Source organism: Mixophyes fleayi, chromosome 8, assembly GCF_038048845.1.
Source record: "Mixophyes fleayi isolate aMixFle1 chromosome 8, aMixFle1.hap1, whole genome shotgun sequence".
Lineage (NCBI taxonomy): Eukaryota > Metazoa > Chordata > Amphibia > Anura > Limnodynastidae > Mixophyes > Mixophyes fleayi.
In genome coordinates, this window is record NC_134409.1 from 55,239,490 (window position 1) to 55,264,250 (window position 24,761).

At 37.6% G+C, this 24,761-nt stretch overlaps 1 protein-coding gene across 4 annotated transcripts in view; it reads left to right on the plus strand.

Moving 5' to 3' along the window:
* The first annotated feature begins 382 nt into the window (after positions 1-382).
* Positions 383-24,761, plus strand: part of LHX9 (LIM homeobox 9) — a 36,968-nt gene continuing 12,589 nt past the window's right edge. The window contains exons 1-4 of one of the 4 annotated variants that reach the window (XM_075182593.1): positions 383-400; positions 5,101-5,364; positions 13,648-13,850; positions 16,305-16,666. In XM_075182593.1, the coding sequence (XP_075038694.1) occupies positions 5,188-5,364; positions 13,648-13,850; positions 16,305-16,666 (742 nt within the window). In that variant the 5' untranslated portion in view covers positions 383-400; positions 5,101-5,187. Of the gene's footprint in view, positions 513-4,930; positions 5,365-13,647; positions 13,851-16,304; positions 16,667-24,761 lie in introns of those variants that run through there. The other 3 variants (XM_075182592.1, XM_075182595.1, XM_075182594.1) reach the window with 3 other exon arrangements.

The window sequence follows — 24,761 nt, forward strand, 5'->3', positions numbered from 1 at the left end:
TGGCGTTGATCGATTACAAGGCGACTCTGCATTATGTAATGTAATTAACAGTCATTTAGCACAGGTTTGATAGGTGACAGAGAATGGTGAGTGACAATATTGATGTAAAAGGAAAAATACAGCCAAACAAATAGTATGCAGCAATATTAAAGGTAAATTATATACTGGTATAGGGAGAATAGAAATATTGATCACCTAAAAGGGTTGGTAGATAGAGCCAGTCTCCTAAGCAAGACATCTTGTTTGTTTTAATTAGCTAAGGGACTGTCTGCAGTGAGAAGGACCAGCCCACAGCTCATGCCAGAACCCAACATCTCTCCAGTTCTGAGAGCTTATCCCATTGACACTGTGGAGGCATCAGCTGGACCCTGAGCAGCAAGAGAGCAGCAGCAGCAGCAGGGTAAGGAAGCTTAATCACTTCTACCGCACCAAGATAGCAGCCCAGTTCCTGCACATACCCCGCTACACTCTGTACTATCCGGGCTGAGGGACCTCAGTCAATACTACAGCAGGTACTGTATGCACCAAAGCTCTAATCACATACTGCTACAATAGGAGGTGTTTAGGGTCAATTCTTCTATTATGCATAGTTAATACTGCTAGACATCACATCTATGCGTCTATTTCAATGCCATGTTGCATGTCTTTTAAAAGACAATATACAGTGTGTTTACATATAAATCATCATTTGCTTTGAGCAAATCGCTACTTATGTTCTTATACGAATAAAATGAATAACATTTCTCTTACACATCATTAATACACAATTTAACATAGCAGCGGTTAAAATAAATACCTGGAACATGTGCGTTAAATAAAATAAAAATATTAACAATTCCCTAATCTCCTGTTAACAGCAAAATGTATTTTAATTCGGTTTCAATAGTTCTTTTTTCTGCGTTTTATTAATCTGGCTCAACTTTTCGTTATATTGAAAATAATATATTTTAAACCTGTTTTTTAAATTAACGACAATTTATTTATTTTTTTGCATATACTGTATATATGTTTTCATTGCAAAATAGAAAGTAATAATATTCCTAAGGATATCATTTTGTTCTGCATTTTCATAGAAAATAGCGTTATAAAATGATGAAATAATACAGACATGTAAAATATTTGTATCATGTTTTCCATGATCTGGGTATGTTACATCTATATACGTACGAAATGCCAGTGTATCACTTGTGTTGCTGCGGTATTCATGTGCGCATTTGTTCTGGAGCTATACAATCCTATGCAAAGATGTCATCGTAATATATTTATTTGATGCCACTGACTTTACATCAATAAAGTACTACATATATTCAGGTACATACACAAACCTCTTCAGTGATTGCATCCACGTGTGACAGATATCTGCAATGATTGCCTCCGCCTTATGTACATATACAAGAAGCATTGTAACATACAGCAATACAAAGTATGCATTAAGCACTATTCAGTACACTTGTACGGTTCTTACACTTTGATCACGGGGGCACAGTTAAATTTGCAGATGTGACACACAGTAATATATATATATATATATATATATATATATATATATATATACATGTATGTGTGTATATATATATATATATATATATATATATATATATATATATATGGTCGTGTGTGCGTTTCGTTTGTATATATGGAGGTATATTTGTAGTGCACAACACGTTTATATGTGTGTGTGTGTGTGTGTATATATATATATATATATATATATATATATATATATATATATATATATATAGTCAGTGTATGTGTATGTGTGTAATGTATATATCATTTATATGGTATCTATTCGTCAAGTTCTCAGAGTGAGCAGCTTTTGTGCTAGGGAGCCGAGAGCCGCCTCATTATCTCCTCTCCTTCAAGCTTGTTCTAGGGGCTGCTTTGCGCTTAGCTTCTCACTAATGGGCTTCCAGGGACCCATCTCTGCTCTGCCAAGGAGCACCCTGGGATCACCCTCCTGTCTCCTCACTCACCTCACCCCCAAGCTCATCTTGTCCAGCTGGAGTTACACAATATCACTGGTCAGCCCTGTCTTCAATCCCATTACCCTATACATATCCCTTAATACACAACCCTTCACGGTACAGTAAGCTTCAGTCTCTTGCCTCTGGCCACAGCTAACAAGGTATTTATGGCCAAAGTGATACCATTTGGACAGCAGCAGAGACGGAATCAGTTCAATGAAGGGTGCTAAAAAAGACTGACAATATTCTTCTATATAAAAATAATTATTATAATTATTACTCTTGTCATATATGTACAAACAGAACTACAATATTCAACCTCAATAGAGAAAATTAAATATAGGGGAAATTTTAAACACAGTTAAGATAACATGAATATAGCTGAATATATTGCATTTAACACACAAGTTATATTTCTGATGTGACCAGGAAAACAAACTGACACAATTGCAGCATTTATGAATGTTAGCAATGAACACCTGATGTAATATAACTCGTCTATTGTATGAACATACTAAACTTAACCTGAGTTACTTACCTTGGATCTATACGATATCAATGTGTTGATTTATAAGACAATTGGATTTTGCTGGCTCCTATTAGTAAAGGCTCTCATCTGTATATTACATATAATGTTTTCTCTGCAAAAACAGTAATAATTGCTAAATCAAACCATAAAATCTGGATATATGTTCTAAAAGATAACGTAAAGATAGAGCCAATTTGTAGGCGCATTTTTAATTACTAATTGTGTCCAGTCTACTAAAGGAAGGGAAGATCTTTATAAATGTTATTGCGGAAACAATCTAATTGCAAAATTATTTTGCTATTCCTTTTCTCACTAGGTAATTCTTAGGCACACATATATGAATTAACAGTACGTACAAATTTAAGTTTAGTACTCGTTCTAGACAAATAGATTGAAAAAAGAGAAACGGATTTGGATCAATCAACGAAAACCATATCAAATATGATCATATGAAATATATAGAGGGCTTATAATATATATTTGTGTTTTCAGGATGGGGGGGGGGGGGGGGGTTCATGTGGGCATTGACTTGGCTCCATTTAAGAAGCAGGCAAAAGATCAGCATGATGTTATGACACTATGATTTAATGAATGAATCCCATGTAATATTTAACAAAGTGTATGTATTTATAGGGAAATGGAAATCTATCTTTTTATCTCTCTCTCTCTGTCTTTCTCATATCAGTCTCTCTCTCTCTCTCTCTATCTATCTGCATTTTGTAAGTGATTTATGTACCCTTCTTACATGTGGTTGTTAAGCTGTTTGTTGTATTTACCATTTTACTACCTCTCTTACCTCTGGTTATATTTTGTAGCTGTTGCTTATTTGTACCTCTGTAGCTTATAATTATGCATGATTCTATACCATTCTATGACACCACAATCAGGCCGTATCCCTGTCAGTCAGCTACTGCGGTGTCTGCATGCAGTAGTAACAATGTATCAGTATGTAGAGTATCTATTAGTAGTTACATATAACGCATAAAGATTACAAGTTATCACTGGCTCAATCGATCTCAGGAAAATTAAATAAATTGTGAAAGCTGTAGGAGCTACAGCGCAAAATCTTAATATATTTTATCTTATCCTAGTATATAAATGATATCTGTGAACGGTCTGTATGTGTTTATTTACTAACAAAGCCCAATAGCAAAAACGTGCAGTAACCTATAGCATAACATTAGCAATTAGCTTTGATGAATCTAGTGCAAGGTGCGCATTAGACAGTGAAGGCGATTGTCTGGTTGCTATGGGTTACGGCATAATTCAATATCATTTATTAGAAAACATTTTGTTTTATTACAGGTACACCGACAAGTGAAACTCTTTGATGTACATTGTAACACAGTAAATCGGCGCTCATCCCATACACACATAAATTAGTCCCTGGTGTGTGATTTAAGTGTATGATCTCTTTATATTCCGGTATCCACTCAGTCCAAGCAGAATATTGTCCAGATCATGATGTGCACTTGGCTCTCCTCTCTCCATTCACAGCTCCCTGCGATGCACCCCCGGGTCTGAAACACAACACACAGCAGTATCTGATTATCTTTTTACTTCTACTAAAGTGTGGTGTGTGTGTGTGTGTGTGTGTGTGATTGCACTTTAAAATCTGTCCATCCAACGTGAACTCCTGCTGGTGGGAAGATGGGAGAGGACAGAGGAGGACACGTCTTAGGTGCCTCTCATAGACAGCAATGAATGGGACTCTTGCCCGTTCTTTTTGGCCTTCATGAGTTTGACAAGTGAAATTGGGATCAGCAATGAGAAAGGACTGAGGTGTCAGGAAATAAGCAACAGCTGTACAAGCCTTAAGCATTAGAGGGAGAAGGAAGAGATAAAAAGAGTAAGGCAATATTGATACAAATACAAAAGTAAGAAAGTATATTGGACACAAGCTTTAATAACAGGGTACACATCAATTTGTCTAACAGACATACTATTTACTGATTGCTGAATGGGGATGGGGGGAGAGACACAGAAAAAGTGTTTCTTTCCGGACCTGCACGTCTGGGGAAGTTGCAACAAACAAAAGTTGTAAACTTTGCACGAGAAGAAAAACAAACGTATGTTCGATGTGAAATTGTGGAATAGGTCGTTTCTTGTTGGCAGGGAAACAATACAATTCCCAGACCAATATTTGTATTAAAACAATTTCCAGTCCAAATGACCCTATTACAGTGTTTCTTTTTAGAGCACTGCAACCTGATGACCTCACCTTACAGCTCATTATCTGTTTTTAGGCTGAAGTAAATAACTATAAATGAGAAGGGGGGCTATGGTAACCCCCAGCCCTCTCTTGTCACCACTTGTCCATCACTGTGGGCTTCACTAGTGCATGACATCCTTTTGTTTTGCTTAACAAAATTCGAGCCCCTCCTACCCAATGATCAGAAATGGGTTGGTTTGAGGGTTTTTTTTCACAATTTGGTCGGCTCTCCTCACAAATCTGCTGACCAAGCCCTGTGAGCATCAGCCAGGGAACTTCCTCGCTTCCCATGCGCTTTCTGTTCTTAGGAGCCTCCTGATCTCACAAGTTGTAGCTTATCCTATCACATATCATGCACTGTGGCTGATTGTGTTATGTTGTGTTATCTCCAGGAGGAACAGGACTAATCCGCTCGAGCCGACTGTCTGCCTGACTTCAATCTGGGTTTGGATGCTGGGAGAAACATTGGGGAGCCGTATATGGAAATTGTGGGGTGCAGAGCAGAAGAAAGTGCCTATCCTTTCCGACCAGCAGCCATGCTTTTCCACGGGATAACTGGTGGCCATATTCAAGGCATCATGGAAGAGATGGAAAGAAGGTCCAAATCTGCAGATAGCCGTTTAGCCAAAAGTATCCAGGTCAATGGTAGAGAAACAGTAAGTAGACATAAAGTATCTCTTTACCTCTCTCTCTCTCTGTCACCCTCCCTATATTTATTTTATATAAGACTTTGAGGAGTCCGGCTTGAGAGCTGTATTGTGTTCCCATGCATAACAGCTGGAAGTGAAGCTTTAATCAGTTTTAAAGCAGTGTTGCTATAACGGAATAAATTAACCGACAGTATTCCCAAGCGATGTCTGTTTATCCATAACATATATCATGTTTGTAACAAGCTTGCAGTCCTAGCAATGAAATATACATTTTTCTGCTTAAAAAAATACAAAACTCGCTAAATATCTCCAACGTTTAAATTCAATAACGGAATCAATGTTAAATTATTAATATTACATTGCATATACTTATGAAATATTAATATTAAGTCTAAAACACTAATTACAGAAAAAGAAAATAAGATTTTATGAAAAAGTACAGTCTCACGCTATATAGTTAATATTACAGATTTATGTATACCTAAATGTTATGTACATTTAAAAATTAGGTAGATAAATGTATGGTAAATCATCTTGCCACTAGATCACTATATGTGTGTATGTGTATATATATAATATATATATATATATATATATATATATATATATATATATATATATATTATATATTCTTTTTCATAAAGTTGAAATGCAAGCATGTGTAATTTAGTGGTAAGATATATAATTTTTTAAATGCTGTGTTTTCCAAACTAAACTACACACATTTCTCTTAAATTATTATTTTTTTATTAGAACTATCACATTTACTTTATTTTATGCCAGGGACACTTATATATTAGAGTAAAGATGATATAATACAATTTACAAGATCATAGAAAATCTACTATAAAATGACTGGATGTTTTCTTCTAAATTGTATTGCAAGAAAAGAAAGGCATATTATTAAGGACAATCATTTAGGCAGAGGTCTTCTGTTAGGTTACATCTGTAGACAGCACCAAGTATACTTTGTTATATACATCATATAGTATAAGATTATAATATAATACAAATGTGTTAGTGGAACAAATCTAGGAAATGTTATTTGTAAAAAGTATTGAATTTTACTTTGCTTAATAGAATTTTATTAAATGATTATTAATATTATTATTAATATTATTTAGAACAATAACATCCACGCATTAGCTTAGTAAACAACATATTATTTGCATTATAAACATACAAATATAAAAGTAACCAGTGAAAGCAAGACAATGTTAATTGGGGTCAGTATGAAAAAGAGATTAGACCGAGATCAAGCCTCATTAGTGGATAAGGGATATTTTCCCTACGTTAATAAGCTCTCAGGGGAGATATACAGACAGATACTCATGTGTTAATACCCCTGAATGTTGAGAATCTCTGCGGTTTTTAAGCAGAGTCTGAATCAAATAAAAATAAATCATTTGTAAATTTTGTGTTTTTGAACATTGACGCTTGTGGAGAGAAATTTAGTGTAGGGTTGAATGTCTGAAGAACTAGAGGCAAATAATGTCCACAGCAGTTTTCACTTTCAGTAGATGATCACATAATTCACAAACAAAAAGGTATATGATTTAATGCCATCATAAACTATGTATTGATATGTCTCTTTGGAAATGTGGTTAGAAGAGACACATGGTTTTGACATGGTCAAATTATTTACTATAATCTCTTGCTGTGCTTTCTTTACATTATCTTTTCATATTTTCCAAGCACAACACAAATCTATATGGTGCTAAAAATAGTTAATAAGTTTAAAAATGAATACTTGTGTTCAATATTTTACTTCCAAAACAGTACTGATTAGTATATCTGTACTTACATATATTTGTCTATATATCTGAAAGTTAGTTTGTTAAAATTATTATTTTATAAGCACTATATTATGTATTAACATTAATACAGTATACTTTATTACATCTACTTTGTATTACCTTTTTCAAGACTGATTTACTAAATATTAACTAGTACCTCATTTGTGTGAGACCTGTTAATATATGTTCAGTATGAATTGTCACAAAAGGATGCAATACTAATCAAATGTTATAACAATTTTACATAATAATTGCAATTGTACTTTTTTTCTCGATGTTAGTTATATGAAAAGTATGTTTTTTGTTTAGTTTAGTTTTTTTTGGTGGAGAGGGACTTATGGCCCTGTGCCACTAATGTTACTGGCCCCTCAAACCCCCTTTTTAAATTGCTTAGATAAACTGTTTTAGATAGAGTAGCATTTCTGTTTGGTATTGAAAATATTGCACTTGCTCTATATTACAAGTGCAGTTATTAAACATGTAGTTTTCAATTAAAATATGAAAGGAGTAATCTGAAATTACATTGTATTTTTCCTATAGAGTATGGGATGATTTCCCCCCCAGATAAGTATGTGTTCCTATCAAACAGCCAGTAAGGTTAGGGATAAAAGAAAGACTGTTTTCATTTGTTTTTTTCCTCTCACCTAATTGGATGTTTGAAACAAATAGAGGTCTACTGAGCTAAGGGAATACTTGTGCCTGTAGTAGGTAACCGTCTGCATGCAGCCGCCTAAAACTGATGTGACCTCAGAATTTTAGTCCCTCATATTGACCTTTAATGCAGTGTCAGTTGAGTTTGCTCTGCACTATATTTATAATGTGTGTGTGTGTGTGTGTAGGACTATCGCCTCATCTTTTTGGATACAAATTGCTTGTCACTGTAATAATACAAGTCTTCCCTTGTATGATGTCACTGCCCTGCAGTGTCTGTAACCTAGCTGTTAGTGATGTCAGTACAGTAATTACACATGCCTTTTTATTAATGTCTGTGCAGTCATTGCACAGTATATGAATACAGGTATAGACAGGAGATGCCAAACAAGGAAAAAGGAATAATCAAAAATACACAATATAGTTACTACTAAGGCTATCGTTTAATAAAAAAAAAACCCATACAAAACAAGAATCACCCAAAGCTGCCGGCCAATTGTGTGTACTATGAATATCACTAAGAAATGCCACCCCTGCATGTGCCTACAAAGTGTACTGTAATTGTTCTATTGTAAATGTCTCTTACTGTATTTTAACTTCATACTTCATCTATGGAATAAAGCGTTGGTGCTCATTTCCCTTCTTATAGCTGTTATATATTGGACTTTTACATGTATATCCAATATCACCATGGTAACTGTCTCCATCCTGTGTGTAAAATTAGTAAGATAGCTAGATAGCTTCACCCAGTGTATGATGTCAGTGTTGTAAGTTACCATACTGCTCTTATACATAAGGCGGATTACATATATATATATATATATATATATATATATATATATATTCTCACCCACTGTACATATATGTAGTTGTACATTATGTGGTATGGTAACTATCCTTGTGCTGTTTTAATGTCAGTATGGTGCCTACACTCTTACTTTGTGGGGTAGCTATGAAGGTTGGTGCAAAGAAAAAAACATGGTGACCAGTGCTGTTTAGAAAACGAAAGTTGCTTGCTATGGCCAACTCCGTTTTTTTCTTTGTACTACTTTTAATAGATATGAATTTTGTTTGATGTTATGTAACATCCGTATGGTAACTACCTTCACTCTGTAGGTTATGTCAGAATGGTAACTACCCCACTTTGAGTGTGACGTTGTCATGGTAACAACCTTATTTGCTGTGAACAATTCTCACTTTATGGCTGTTGTTTACAAAGTGCAAAATGGCTGCGACACACCACAGAATCAACTTTATTCCTGCTGCGTGCCTAGATTGCGGCCAATGTACTTAGGTTTCACACAGCAAGGTGGCAGCATCAGGCCAAGGGGAAGGGTAAGGTGGAGGAATGGCATTCCTTGCTAGTAAGGAGTACATGCACCATTGCACCTACTTTTGTAGAGCAGTTTAAATATTAAGTTTCCTTTTGTGGCAGAAGATTATCCAAATGAACAGGTTCAAATTGCATATTCCTTTCTGTGCAGAAGGGCGCAGGGCAGTTTCACTGTGCAAAAGAATTGAGTTTTGCACCCTTTTTTAAGCTGGAAGTCTTCAGGTCTCGTCTTATACTTATAACAGGACATATATTGCATCTTCATGTTGCACTTCAGCAGTGAAGCGTATAACTACGCAAACTCTGAGCAATATAAGAAAAAGCTTTACATACAAAAAGTTATAACAATAGTTCCAATGTTCCCTCCCTCTCATGTTTACTTTAAGCCATAAGTGAGGTTAAAATGGGCAGTATTTTAGGAAAAAAACAAAGGTTTTCTTTAATGAAAGGGGTGGGAGGTTGTACTTTCATAAGACTTTTGCATGTTTATATAGCTATTCTCTTTAGAGTTTGCAACTTCACAGCCCACCTAGGAGCACTTCTAGATTCCAAAAGCATTTCTCAAGAGCGGAAAGTGCAAAACTCCATGTAATGACAGTATGGTAACTATGCTCATTCTGGGCCTGAATTAGAGTCAGACGCAAGTCCATCTGATTAATGCAAAAAGCACTTTTGGCCAAAGATCCAACCCCATTTGCACCCCGACTGAGACTGATCTTCCTGTTGCACCTCTCTGCGCTTAGAGAGGTGGACCGGGGGAGGTAGTGGGCGAGCCTAGCAATGTAAAGGCGTGTTCACTCACGCGCTTTACATGCTATTTTGATTTGAAAGCAGCCTCAGATAGGTCTCTAGGAGATGTATCTTTTGCGGGTGGTTTCAGCTGGTGCAAGAGACCTTGATGTATTAATATTAAAATAGAAAGTAAAAATACTTAATAACAAAAAAAGTGTGCACCCCTCTGAAACAGCATAACCAATCCCAGTGCTGTGTTTTGTTTGTTTGTTTTTTTTGGGGGGAGAGGTACACAACTTTTTTAAAAAAAATATATAATTATCTGCTTTACAGGACGCTGTGCATGATACACTTGCACATTGGCCCATAAGGCAGATAAAGAGGCATGTTTGTGCAATTTGCACAGTATTCTACATCCGTACTCTAAGTACTGTGTAAATTACGGGATACACTTACAATTTCAGTGTAAATTGCGTCCGACCCTATATGAGTTCCTCTGTGTGCAATGTTAGCATTTTTATACCAGAAAAGAAATAAAGGAAAACATGACTTTATTTCCCTCTAATGTCACAAAATCTTTAACTAAACTAGGCCATATGAATAGTCATGGTAATAAAATGGAGTGTATTATTTCTAAAGTGAGAATTGTAACTGTTTTTCCTTGGGGTGGGGTCTTTCATATCCCAATCCGACACTGGTACTGGATGCCATCATTCTTTGTAACATAGCTGTGGTAATTACCCTGATTGTGTATTGTATTACTATGGTAACTACCCTCATTCTGTGCTTAAAGTCAGTATGGTAACTTCATTCTGGGGCTCATGTAGAGATGGTGCTCTTAGCGTATATTACACCGTTTTTACTTCTGCACAAGCCCACAAAGCAGTAGTAATGGCTGCAACCATATGTAGACTGAGTTACATCTTGCGCTTATGGCTGCTTGTGGCACCTTACGATTGAAGAGATGGAACCGGGTGCATGTAAGGGCATGTTAGAGCAAATACAACATGTGTAGACTGAGACTTGGACACATATGTGCCTGTCTGGAGTTGGAAAAATTGTGGGTGCTCAATCGCTTGTGTATGTTGCAAGCTGATGGTGATGACGGTCAGCTTAGCTGTGTCTTGCTGTGAAAAATGTGTAGTGTGTTTTTTTTTTTTTTTACACAAGTACGTTGAGACAGATGCTCAACATACCTGTCAAACTCTCCATCAAGCCCTCTGTGTGTAATATCCATATAGTAACTAAGATCATTCTGTATCTGAAGATGCAACCTACTCCTAAATAGGCCGAATCTCCATGAGACGGGGGGAAAACACGACTCATTAGCCTATTAAGAACACTTTAAAGGAAGATGACATGCAGGTGGCCCAGTGACCCAGCCCAAGGTAGCCCACTATGAAATTGGCTCAGGGGGCATATGCCCGCCCCAGGCCCCTCAGTCCAGCCTGCCCCTGCCACGGGACATGCTACACTTACACCTTTATGTGTCTCCATGTCTGTCTGCATCTATTCACAATTATGTGAGCACACCTTTACTGTATTCAGTCTACATTAGACACCCGGGCCCTCCTCGCCTCTCCAGTCGCAAGTAGGTGCTAGTGTCAGATGCTAGTAAGTTTGCATATGCTCATATGTGTGTTGCTTTTTTGTGGACATGTGCAGTACAAATTTGCAGATTTTTCTGTTGGTATAGTAACTACAATTATTCTAGGTGTAATATGAATATGATAACTACAAACATTCTGGGACTGGTGCTGAGTTGCATGTACGCCCGTTTGCATAGTGTAAAATCGTCTTCGCTTTGCTACCTATACACTATCCGCTCATTAGGCTTGTTCTCTGATCGTTCCCAGAATTATAATAGGTAGGGACCTTTCACATATACCCATCATGGGGATACAGCCGCTGCTATTTAGCGAACAGGCACTTGAATTACTCAATACAGAGTTTCTCATGGTACCCTACCCAGCAATATCTTCTGTACTGTATCAAACCTAATAGCGAATGTCTGCAGTGCAAGTGTGGCAGCAGCCATCAGCCTGTGTGCAGTGCGAGTGTGGTAACCAGGCCCTTTCAGAGGTTCATAGAGGCCTTTGGATACACAAATTAAGAGGTCCCCATCCCCCCTTTTAAAAAAAAACCCAACAGAAAAACACTTTAAAATGCATTTAAAATGTATTTTAAATTGATTTTAATGTTTAACTTTTCTTAAAATTTACAAATAAAATGCTGTATACATATACTGATGTATTAGATTATTGGAGATTTCAAATTAGAAGTTTCTATAATTTTTATTTTCTGCAAATTCATCAATCAATTTTAAAATATCTTACTTTTGTGCCACGTCACAGTAAATATTTAGCAAGGCCAGCCCATTCAATCGCTCTTGTGTTCTCAAGTGTCTGTGTGGATGGGTGTATCATGCACAGAGTGAGCAATAAGCACATGTGCCACTACACGTTATGCTAATTTAACCAATTGACATGTTTAGGCGCTAGGTTTGAACTTTTATTAATTGGAAATTGCCAAATTAGCAAATGGATAAATATAAAAATAAATAAATAAAAGTTGGAACCCAAAAACAGTAAGTTGGAAAATTTTGAGGCTGGAGAAAGTTCGCCCCTAACCCCTAGTTTACATAATACCAGGACAGCTGCTAATCACATGGGTGTAGGTATTATGATGATTAACTCTCTTGTAGATGAATATGGCTGAACGTACATATTTTTATCACTAATGATAGATGGGGCTTTAGGCCACCAATAGCTCTCACTCTCGAAAAACAGCCAGTAATATGCTGATAAAACTTTTAAGAGTATGGCAAATATACGTACTGTTATCATAGTATGATAGCTGTCCACATTGTTTGTATAATATTGGCTAAAAATACATCTGCCTCTGCAACCTATAAGTGCACTTAGTTGTGCAAAGAGGCATAAAAATCTATACAGGCGCAATGTGCAAATATGTAAACATCACATCAAAAGTCCAGCCTTTTAGCACTTAGATCCACCCTAACCATCGCTAGATGAAACTTGTAATTTTCCTCCTAAAATATTACATAGTTTAGCCTTTATGGATTAATTTAAGTTGGTTTGGGCCAATGGGGGTAGTGGGGGCGGGGCAAGGGTGGGGGGGGGCTTTTATTTTCCTTTTAGATGTGGCACTTCGTGTATTTTAAAACTTTTTTTTTTTTAAATTTGGCAAAGTGTGCCCGGATGTGCAACCGGAAGGTACAAAATGCATCCCATTAAAGGATAAGACCTGATCTCCACTAGCTTAGAACATTGTCCTATATGGAGTGGAAATGGCTGTGCCCTCTTCATCCGAGCAAGGGACACCCTTAAACATGCACTCTCTCCACCCCTTTTATCTCATGTCCATTATCTTGCTCTGCAAAACTAAATCTCAAATTTGCACTGCTCTGCAAAACTGTAGTTGGCAAGTAACACTCTCATTCTGCTCAAATCCTCCGATCTGCCCCTCTCCCCACACACACACTCTTATTCTGTAAACCAATGCTTTTTGATTGAAAACTAGGAACACCTGCTCAGGGCATCGCCAAAGAGGATTTTGTGCTACACCTCCCGCACTTCGTAAATGAGGAACTTCTGTGCAAATTGTTAGTGGTGTAAAGTGAGTAAAAAGGTAGAATAACTGTGTGTTACTCATCTGTAATTGCCTTGTGTGACTGACATAAATGTGATAACTGCTCTTCCCCATAATACAATGTCTGTACAGTAACTGCTTGTGTTACTCTCATTGTGACCACAGAGAATGCCACCACTCAGCCCGGAGAAGCCAGCTCTGTGTGCAGGATGTGGAGGGAAGATCTCTGACAGATATTACCTCTTGGCTGTGGACAAGCAGTGGCATCTCCGCTGTCTGAAATGCTGTGAATGTAAACTGGCCTTGGAATCGGAACTGACTTGTTTTGCAAAAGATGGAAGCATATACTGTAAAGAGGATTATTACAGGTACAGCACTGTGTAAACCATCTGAATCGCATATCGGATAATAGAGTATATACAGCTAATATATGGTATATGTGTAACCAGCGCTGTATTTATAGTTTATGCTGCCCTATACCAACCTAATTAAATATGTCCTATACATATGTGAACACTCATGCCATACTGCCAGAACCAATTCAATTAATACAATAAAAAAAATTATTCAATTTTTTTGCTACCTCTGAACACATGAAAAGTACAGCCCACGTTCTATCGGTCACCTTTTTCCAAACGTACTATACATGTTTTATGCATTATAGTGTATGCATTATAGGATTGCTTGCCTTTACACAGACCATTTTCTAGATAGATGTGTTTTGATAAACCATTTCTCATACTCATCTGATCTGTTGGTCGGTCTGTCTGTATGTTCTCCACTCTAGCCCAGAATAACTGATTAAAATATGAAGAGAAATGGTGGCACTGGCATTTCTAGCTCTACAGGTTCACTTGCACTGGCTCTACAAGTGCACTTGCACTGGTTGTTCTTTGCAGGGCAATATGATTTGTAGACTTTTCAAGTGCAGGACATATATATACTGGTTGCTTTATGTGGGGTTGGATGTACCCTTAGTTGAACCTAGGCGGTTGCCTACCGTGCCAATGATTAGGGGGGCTTAAAATACAGAATGAGTCAAGTGGCACTCACCCAGTTTTTTAAATGCCCTGTGAGGTGCCCCCACGCAGAGCGCCCTGTGAGGTGCCCCCACGCAGTCAGCTGCTGTTCCCAATGTCAGTGATAAGTTGGGAGTGGGGCGCTTGGCTTGATGATACAGCCGAGTGCCACACTTTCATTTTTCTGAGCAGAGGATGCCACCCCCACCTTCTGCCTGCCTAGGTAAGAAGCAGCGGAAGTGAGCATGCAACACCTGAGGGAGAAAGTACCACTTAGAGCACTCCCACAGCTTTTGCTGGGCCTGGGAATATGTACTGTATTGTATGGTTTCTAGGCTATGTGTTCACATATATTTTGAATAGTTTGGTGAAAGTAATCCCCCATCAAAATGTTGCACTTGTTCCTGACGTATATTTCAGAGGAAAGCACATATACTCCTTGGAAGATTCCCTAGAAATTCATAGATGGCTATCCTTAAATGATAAAGGTACATGGAGAGTTTTATAAAGGTGAGGAGCCATAAACTAAAAATGAGAACAACTTACACCCTGACTGATGCTTTTATCAGGTGTAAATGTACTAAGCCCCTCTCTGTACCATCTTCTCAAATTTCATAAACCCCTTGCCGCAGCATCCACCGATTGCTGGATAATATGGACTTTGAATGCTGATGCTATTGTCAGACAATTGTTTTTTGTGCATAGTATTCTCATTATCAACTTTGGGGAATGGGGTGCACAGTGATCATTGGTTAAGGTGCCCTACCTGAGGTATGAGTCCATGCTAATGAATATGGGATTGTATTTGAGAAATATTGTGTGTCAATATATCTATCATACTTGCCAACTTTGCCTCTGGGAGATGGGGGGGGGCAGGTGTGTGTGTGGTGACGGGGGCTCGGTGAATTGTGTTGTTTGGCCCCACCCCTAAACACACATGATCAGTTCTAGCCTATCATGATAGGGGGTGGGACCACGGTGACGCGTGATTTTCATCATAAGCCCCTCCCCCTGCTATAGCATCCTCCCATGCTCTCAGTGATAGTGTACCTTGGCTGTAACATTTTTGCCAAGCATCTCAGCTTACACTGACATTGAGCAGCAGCCAGCACTTTCACAAGTTAGAAGCTCCTAGCTGCTTCTCCTTCAAGTCAGAGGGCCGTGTTTTGTGTGGGGCACTGAGGGGGCATTAAAAACCCTGTACAGTCTAGGTTTGATCGATGGTAGTGGGGGCCCTGTATATGACCTGACCATTGAACATGATTATAATGCAATTCTGTTACACTCTATTCAGACAAGACAGTACACCTGCCCAATATGACATAATCAGCAGATCATAATACATTTCTATTTAGTTTGAAATACTCTTATTTAATATATTTTAACCTATACAGCATATATGATAATAAAATACACTAAAATTGCATTTAGCAACTTCAACAGGTAAAATAAAACTAGATTATTGGACCTTCCATAAAACAAGGATAAAAGAAAAAACATCATAGGCTAAACCATTGTTTTAACTGTGCTTATGTTTACGTTGTAAAACAGTGTGGTTAGGGTATGTTATGCATTCCCATTGAAGGATAAATGTCACGTATAATGTTTTATGTACAGGGCATGCTTATTAATGATGGTGTATATATAATTAATTGTCTACAACCACCATATCAGAATACTATGCTGTGGGGTAGAGACATATATCTTAAGAACAGCTGTGTTTCTATACATTTCTATTGTGGGGTCATTTGATTGATTAAATGTAAACTCCCCTCAGTGAATCAATGTTCTGCTTGTCTCCAGAAGGTTTTCGGTGCAGAGGTGTGCTCGGTGCCACCTTGGCATATCTGCGTCAGAAATGGTCATGAGAGCAAGAGAGTCTGTTTATCATCTAAGCTGCTTCACTTGCACCACGTGTAACAAGACCCTGAGTACAGGAGACCATTTTGGCATGAAGGAAAATCTTGTGTACTGCCGGGCTCACTTTGAGCTCCTGGTCCAGGGAGATTTTCACCCACAGCTCAACTATACTGAGCTATCAGCCAAAGGTGGAGGGCTGTCTGCGCTTCCCTACTTCACCAATGGGACAGGTACAGTGCAGAAGGGGAGGCCCAGGAAGAGAAAGAGTCCAGCTCTGGGAGTAGACATCATGAACTACACATCAGGTAAGAACACTCTACAGTACCTTTCTGCCCTGCTTGTATTCACCGCAGACAAATCAGCATTTATTTTATTTTGATTCCCTTATGTATTGTGATGTTAAAGAGGAACCTAACCCATACATATGCTTGCTCATTTTTAGAGGAGGCTGAAGTGTACTCTGCTGTCTTTAATTGTAAGCTCTATTTACTCAACCATTCAAAAGTTGTTCCAGGATATTGCCATATTTCTGTGAAAGTCTACTCCAATATAGTGCATTATGTACTTTGCCTACATTAGTCCTAGTATCCCCACCCCCACTTTCTGTTCAATTCCTTTTATGAACCAGAGTCATTTTACACTTAGATGGCCCTAATAACCAGGCCAATTATTTGCATGTGTCAATTTTGCTAAGAATAAATTGCTTTACTTGTATACCACAAAACCAAGTTTTCGGTATAATTTGTTTTTTAACCAGGTAATAAATAATTGGATCATATAGCATTTTATCTCATAGGAATTATATAGGGGGACAAAGGGCAACATTTATTTAAAAGAAATGATTTTTTAAGATCTTTTGATGATCACACAATTTATGCAGTTCCATTTATTTACCTCCAAAACTTTGTTGCTTATTTTTCCTAGAGTACAAACCATGTAAACTTTTGATGATGCTACAAATAAAAGTAGGATATGTTTTTTTATTTGACTGACTTATTGGCTTTTGTTTACATTTTTTTGTTTTTGTTTACTTTCAATTTTTTTTGTTTTTACCGAGATGTCTCTTCACTCTTACTCTAGATACAATATAAAATGGATCTGTTAGTAGCAGTTTCAGGTATGTTTTCAGCAGAAACTGAGACATTAAATGTGCATTTTGGAAAAAGCACAATGCATTACAGTGGGCTTATAGATACCTGCAGAGGAAATAAATGTTAAAATATCTTGCGGTTGAAATATTTAATAAGCACTGCCAGGTTGAGTAGTATCATCCTTTATATATGTTTTATCTGTGATGGCCTGCAGAGAAAAACAAGTTTGAATATATCTATCTATACACTTCAGATTTAAATTATTTAGAATCCCTGCAGCTATGTAAACGCATGACCTGTAAATTCTTTATACTTTATAAAAGTCAAACAAAAACAATGAACTTGATGATAAAAGTTAGAAAAGACTGGTCTGTGCTACTATTCATTAAATCCTTCTATGTTTGAAGCAAACTGATATGCACGTCTAGTTACTCCTGGTGTGTGGTGTAGATGGCATAGTAAAAGACCTGAAACCTTATGCAGTTTTACTAAGCCTGCAATACCTGGTGTGATACGGAGTCAAAGGGAATGCCTAGCTGTCTTCTGTTGCAGTGATAGGTGGCGTAATAATATAGCACTGGCTGGGATCACCAACCAGCCCCACCTGCTGTACGTGGAACCAATTTAGTTGGTCTACCTGTATACATGTCTCATCACTGGAGAATATAGGGCAGTGTTGGCTAACCTGTGACACTCCAGGTGTTGTGAAACTACAAGTCCCAGCATGCTTTGCCAATATATAGCAGCTTATTGCTGGAAGGGTATGCTGGGACTTGTAGTTTCCCAACACCTGTAGTGTCACAGGTTAGCCAACACTGATATAGGGAATGAAGAGCACTTAGGATTTAGTAGTAGAATAATAAAATGCTATTACGTTTTCCTGCCCCCCCATTGCACTGGGAGAGGTAGTCTTATTGTCTCTGTCCCTAATTGGTACATGAGTTTGGTGCCTCCACCATCAAGTGGCATGGATATTATATTATAATGGCACCCCACCGCATCAAGGAGAGCTCCGCCGGGTGGTGTGTATTTTTGTTTTCTGATGGCCCAGTCCCACACTGTTCTAGGGATGGCAGTTACATTTTTGTTCCCCATCTCCCAGTGTATCGGTGTGGCAGGGTAAGATGTGGGGTTTGTTCGATGAGAATGGTTAAATTGCTATGAACCACTATAACGGGCCTCCCCACTCACATGATATAATAAATCTCACTAACTAAAACATAGTTTTGATGAACTTAGTTGGGTGCCACAACTTTGTAAATGGGGGATTTAGTTGCACTCTAATAAATGAAAACCACCTAATATTACAGTTTAGCAAGAGGGACATTTCCATAGTTTTCACTACAGTACGAGTTCAGTTAATAGGTGATCATGCTGTCAACCAATAAAAAGCTTTAACAGAGGTAAATTACAAATTGAACTGTGCCATTAATCCCTATGTGCTGATTCATGCTGAGTACGGATTGGAAAGCAACATTTTAGTACAATTATTTGGTTACTAGTAACTTCTATATTCCACCTATAGCCCTCTCTCTATTCATGAAAATTATTCTTTTTTCTGCCATGAAAGATAAATCTAATAGCAAGGATCCTAATAATAATATAAAATGAATCTATTACAATACATTATATGGTTGCTTAAAAAAAACTGGAGCCTTTCATTGCCAATAGTTTTCCACATGGGATCAAAACCCGTCTCTTGCATACTTTGGCCAACTCTGGCTCTGTACTACCTTCTTTCTGGAAAATGTGCATCCTGTGATGCGTGATGTAGATGGATAGGACACCTCCTGTGCTAATTATTTCCTATTAATTAGAAATGACACTGGAATCCCTTGGCCAACAACCAGCACTTAATTATCCGGTAAAGCCCTGAGCTCAACGATATCTTATAACCCCTTCACTGCCGCTTGGGACTACAAAAACACCTGTCATTTCTCCCTAATTATCGTTTACTGTCACCCGTTTGGAGCAAATTTTTTACTGCCATTCAGATTGTTTATTTTACTATGACAAAGGAAAAAACTCCATCCATAAATGTGCAACTCTTCTAATATATTCTAGTTTAGTGTATTGAAAAAATTAAAAAAATATTGGGATGTCGCTTATTCAAGATGTGGGCATATTTGTCATATCAATAAGAGGACTTGTATAAACATCATGTTTTCTTGATCTCTTTGAGAATTAAAAAATAAATAAAAGGAAATTGGAGAAATCCAAAAGTAATGGATTTTATGTATTGGGTTATAAAACCTCTTTATAATCTGATATCATTGCTGTTGCTGTGTGTGTAGCCTTTATTCTTTGACTACATGAACAGCAATGACAAAAGTACTACTACAATAATGTTCGTGATAAAGGAGAATATATATGCAATGTAGGGTCTTGTAAAATATTAACAGTAATATACATTTTTATCGCTGTTATTTAATATTTTCTTAGCCATTTTTCTGTACATTTCTATTTAGACATTTCATGAATAAATAATTTTACTTTGTGGTGCAAATGTATCATTATAATCTGCATTTCCTAAACCTTCACATATTGTATACTTCTATAAATGTGTACACACATACCTCATGTTACTGATGTGGGGATGTAAGCAGTTAGGAATAAAACAAATTAAAATACATTAAGATAAAATGTCTCTGACATGGCCGGTGAGCTGAAACCAGGCACTGGGGAAAACTATATTACACAATGAAATATAAAACGGAATTCAAACAATGTGTTTGGACATTTGAGGTTTAGTTATTCTTTAATGCAGATAAATAAGTGATACTTACAGGTCTGGCTTAAAGGGGCATTTTGAATACATGAATATATATTATAGAGTAGTTCCCAAGGAATGGAAAAAGGTATACTACCATTGATGCATGACGCAACATTCAAATTTATTAACACTTTTTGCTCTTTTATAGTTTGCAGATGCCACTGATTCTATTGCTGTATGTGGGGTGATATTTTATATAGACAGCAATTGCCACAGTGACATCTGGATGCTAAAAGAAGGTACTACACTCCATCAACAATAAATACAAATTCAGGGTCAACCTTTCACTCCAAGCACGACGGCTGTGTGGTTTAGCGTGAGGAAACGGTTATTAGAAACCCCCATTTTATTACTGCGTTAATAGCTATAACACTCAGGGCCTCATTTACAGTCAGACGCAAGTCCTTTTGTTCAGCGGAAAAAGCACTTTTGGCCAAAAGATCCGTCTCCGTTTGCACTCCGACTGAGACGGATCTCCCAGTTGCACCTCTCAGCGCTTAGAGAGGTGGAACGGGGGAGGTAGTGGGCGAGCCTAGCAATGTAAAGGTGTGTTCACACTCTTTACATGCTATTTTGAGTTGAAAGCAACCAGAGATAGGAGGTCTCTAGGAGATGTGTCTTTTGCTGGTGCTTTCAGCTGGTGCAACAGACCCTGATATATTAAACAAAGTAAAAAATAATTAATATAAATAAAAGTGTGTGCACCCCTTCCCAAACAGCATAATCAACCCTTGTGCTGTTTGTAGGGAAAACAAGAATTTTTGTTTTTCATTTAATTATTTGCTTTACAGGGCACTGTGTATGGATACCCTTTCACGCTGACCCATAAGGCAGATAAATAGGAGTGTTTGTGCAATTTGCACCGTATTCTAAGTCGCACGGATCTAAAGATCCATGCCACTCTAAAAACTGTGTAAATAATGGGATACAATTTACACTTGTGACTTCAATGTAAATTGCATCCGACTGTAAATGAAGCCCTCAGTCTGCAGTCTAAGATCCATTTTTGTGGGGATCTGCCTTTGTTTAAACTTTGGCTTTATCACAATGGTTGCCATGATTGTTGTTTTTGGTTCTAGTGTATAGTTCTCACTATTTACACCTAGGATTGCAAATGAAAACTAACATGGTGCACAGTTTGAGAAAAGTACAACAAATTATTCCAACATATCTTGTTTTGTTTTCTTTGTTTTTAAAGCAGACTTTTCTTTAAGAAACACATATTGTGATAATACTATTTCATTAGCTAATAAATGAAGCAAAAAAAACCAGGACTGATAATAAATATTTGTTTTTATTAGAGGATATTGATATTCTGATTTCTGCAAAGCTATTTTTAAGCAATATCTAGACCATACTTGCCAACTCTCCCGGAAAGTCCGGGAGACTCCCGAAATTCGGGTCAGTCTCCCGGGCTCCCGGGCGAGCTGGCATTTCTCCCGGATCCTGAATATCACAGAGAATCATGTCATTTGACGCGATTCTCTGTGAATCACGCCATTTTGGAGGACGGGAGGGGGCGGGGCGAGGCCAATCGCGTCATTTTGGCCCCCCCCCGCGATGCAAATTATGGGTTTCACGGGGGACGGGGCCAAAATGACGCAATTTGCCTCTCCCCACCCCCTCCCGCCCTCCAGTCACGCCCCCTCACCCGGAAACTTGGCAAGTATGATCTAGACCTTATTGCAGCAATAACTAGTTTTACTCTGAACAATACAAACATTCTACAACTTCAGTCCAAAGGTTTCACCAGTGCACAATGTTAGAGTGGAAGTGGTCTACAACTGTAATAATACTGTGGTACTGGAGTCAAGGCCAGAATCTATGTTAGAAGAGGTTAAGAATCTTATAAAATAAAATGTATAATTTGCCTACAAACAACCAGCTATAAACAGTAATATGTAAGATTAGTGCATTAATGGCATATACTATAATATTCACTACACATGTGCAATAATGCTGGAAAGTTTCCAAAGTTCTAATATTCATGTATATTATAATTAATGCAGAAATTGATTTTCATAGGGATCGAGCTGAGTTTTGATTAAAGATGGTATTACTATCAAAATTACATAGTACATAGTATTAAATATAAATATTCTCCCCTTATACATACATTTTCTTAATTGTAATTATAAAATCTAAAATGAACATAAACAAATGATTGGCAGGTTATTAAAATAATAGCACTCAGTACTGTATTATAATTATACTTTACTTAGATATTGGCACTTATTTGTCTAGAATAATAAAATGAAAAGTTTCAGGCTGCAGTGTTGCAGTGCCCCCTAATGGCCTCTTGGCTGCATTTTATCAAAAACGTTTATTTTAACCATACTTGTAGATTGATTTACTAAGCTACATAACCGATTCTCTTACCTGTGGTCCACATTCGTAATCAAGACAGAAGTGTGAAGGGGAGGGATGTTTATGGGTCTGTAGTTTAGGCATATAAATACATCTTATGCACAGAATTGTATGAAAATCACAAGTAGCCTGTTTGGAGGCCATTTATAGAAACTTATTACACATTTTGGAAATGTGGTGTGAACATCTCCCCAGACAGATGTCGACTATGATTGTTACTGAGTATAGGAGCAAGCAGGAAATGCTCACTCTATTTGCTCACAGTGCACTCAGTTCTTCACTCGTCTTTGACAAGCATGGTGCATGTGGCAGTGCAGGCAGTACTGGGGGCATTTGCCCCCCCCAGTGCCTTGTGTTCTCTGGATATTACACGTCTCCTCACAGATGACTGAGGAAGGAAGTACATTTTTCTCCCAGCTTCCTCCCTTCTTCCCAAGGATCTTGGTGATAGCGGGAGCTGTCCACTTCCTCCTGCAGTTAGAGCATGGGCAGGCTACATGATGGAGACTAAATATACCAGTCGCATAGAGTTTGTCAGGCTAAATTGCATTTTTTTTTTCTAATGTACAAATATTAACTGTGAATTTCTCCTTTGGGGATATCCCGGAGGCAAGGTCCAAGGGACAAGTGGAGGTGGTGTGACAATGTGATCACAGCCCAGCCCCTCCCCCACCGCTGAAGCACATAAAGGGATTTGTGTCATTGCATGGATACACGTCAGATTGTGTCATCAAGGCCCTGTCTACTTCAGAAGAAAGTAGCCAGGGTCTGGCAGGGTGACCTACTCTACTGGGAGTCCGGGAGCACTGCCGAAATCTTGGGTTTCATGGATTTTCCAAGAGATTAAGCTAGTATGTGCCTTACTGATGGGAGGTTCATGCCCGTTAACCAGTTTTTTGGTAATGTCCCTCAGAATACACAGCGATTTAGAAGATAATTCTTCACGCAAGCCAAGCCTCTTATGTTTGCCGTTCATATTCTATTTTGAATAAGTTAACTTTAATGAAACACAGAAATGTTTTGTTATTAAATGTTAGCCTTCACACTAGCTTGGAATATTAAAATGTGAAAAAAAAACTATGTAGCAAAGTATTTTTTGGCCTGGACAGGCTATCTTGCATTTTTTAGTAACTATATTGTTTCTTCTTTCTAGCCACTAACTGTGTTTTTTAGCCATGTATTTTTAAATCTCATCTAGAAATTCCCATTATCTTTGTATATGACAAAAATGGGGTTGATTCAGTTAGCTGCTTGTTGTGTTCATCCACACCAAAAAAGGCAATTATACTAATGTAAACTTAGCTAATTTTTGCTTACACCTCTATGAGCGAAGATCATTACCTGAACGTCACGAGGAAATACAACGTGTGATGCTACTATGCCACCTCACGGCTAATTGAATGGGCCCCAAAGCTGCTCTTGATACAATAATATCTAATGCAGAGAGCAGAGTAGACCTGTGTCATATCAGAAGGCAGCACAATTAGGCAACACTTCCTGCTTACATACAGACATGTCTAACAACACAAGATGGGGTCTTAAGTCTTAAAGCTCTGCATTTAGTAAAACCTAATAGCAGATGATATTTACAGAAACATATAAATATATTAATATCCCTTGTGTATTATGCAGAAATATTTCAAGACTATAATTAAGATAAGTTTTTTTTTACTTTGAGCTATATGTTTTTTATTATTTACACCGAAGAACAAAAATAACTTGGCAGCTGGAGAATCATCAGTGGCTCATCAAAGGAAACAATATTAGCTTTACATTTAGATGACGTTGGGGTCTGTAGGCATGTAATATCTAACTTCTTGTGCTGGGGGGAACATTGTGCTCCTTGCTAGGAGCATGGGTAAGGTGCAGGACTGCTTAATATATAAAAAGATTTTAATATTGAACTTCAAGTGATCTAAATTTGTTCATTTAGGTGGTATTTTACAACACATGAACATAAGTCCTTCCTCCCAACAATTATGATTTAGGATTGGGGACAGAGTATATATGCACAAAAAGAGGCAGGGCCATCTTAGCAACATAATGGGCCCCCGGGCAAAGCAGTTCACCGGGGCCCTTAGATATAGATATAGATATATAGATGTATACAGATACAGATATAGATATAGATATATAGAGATTGAGATAGATAGATGTACTTGCTCAGTG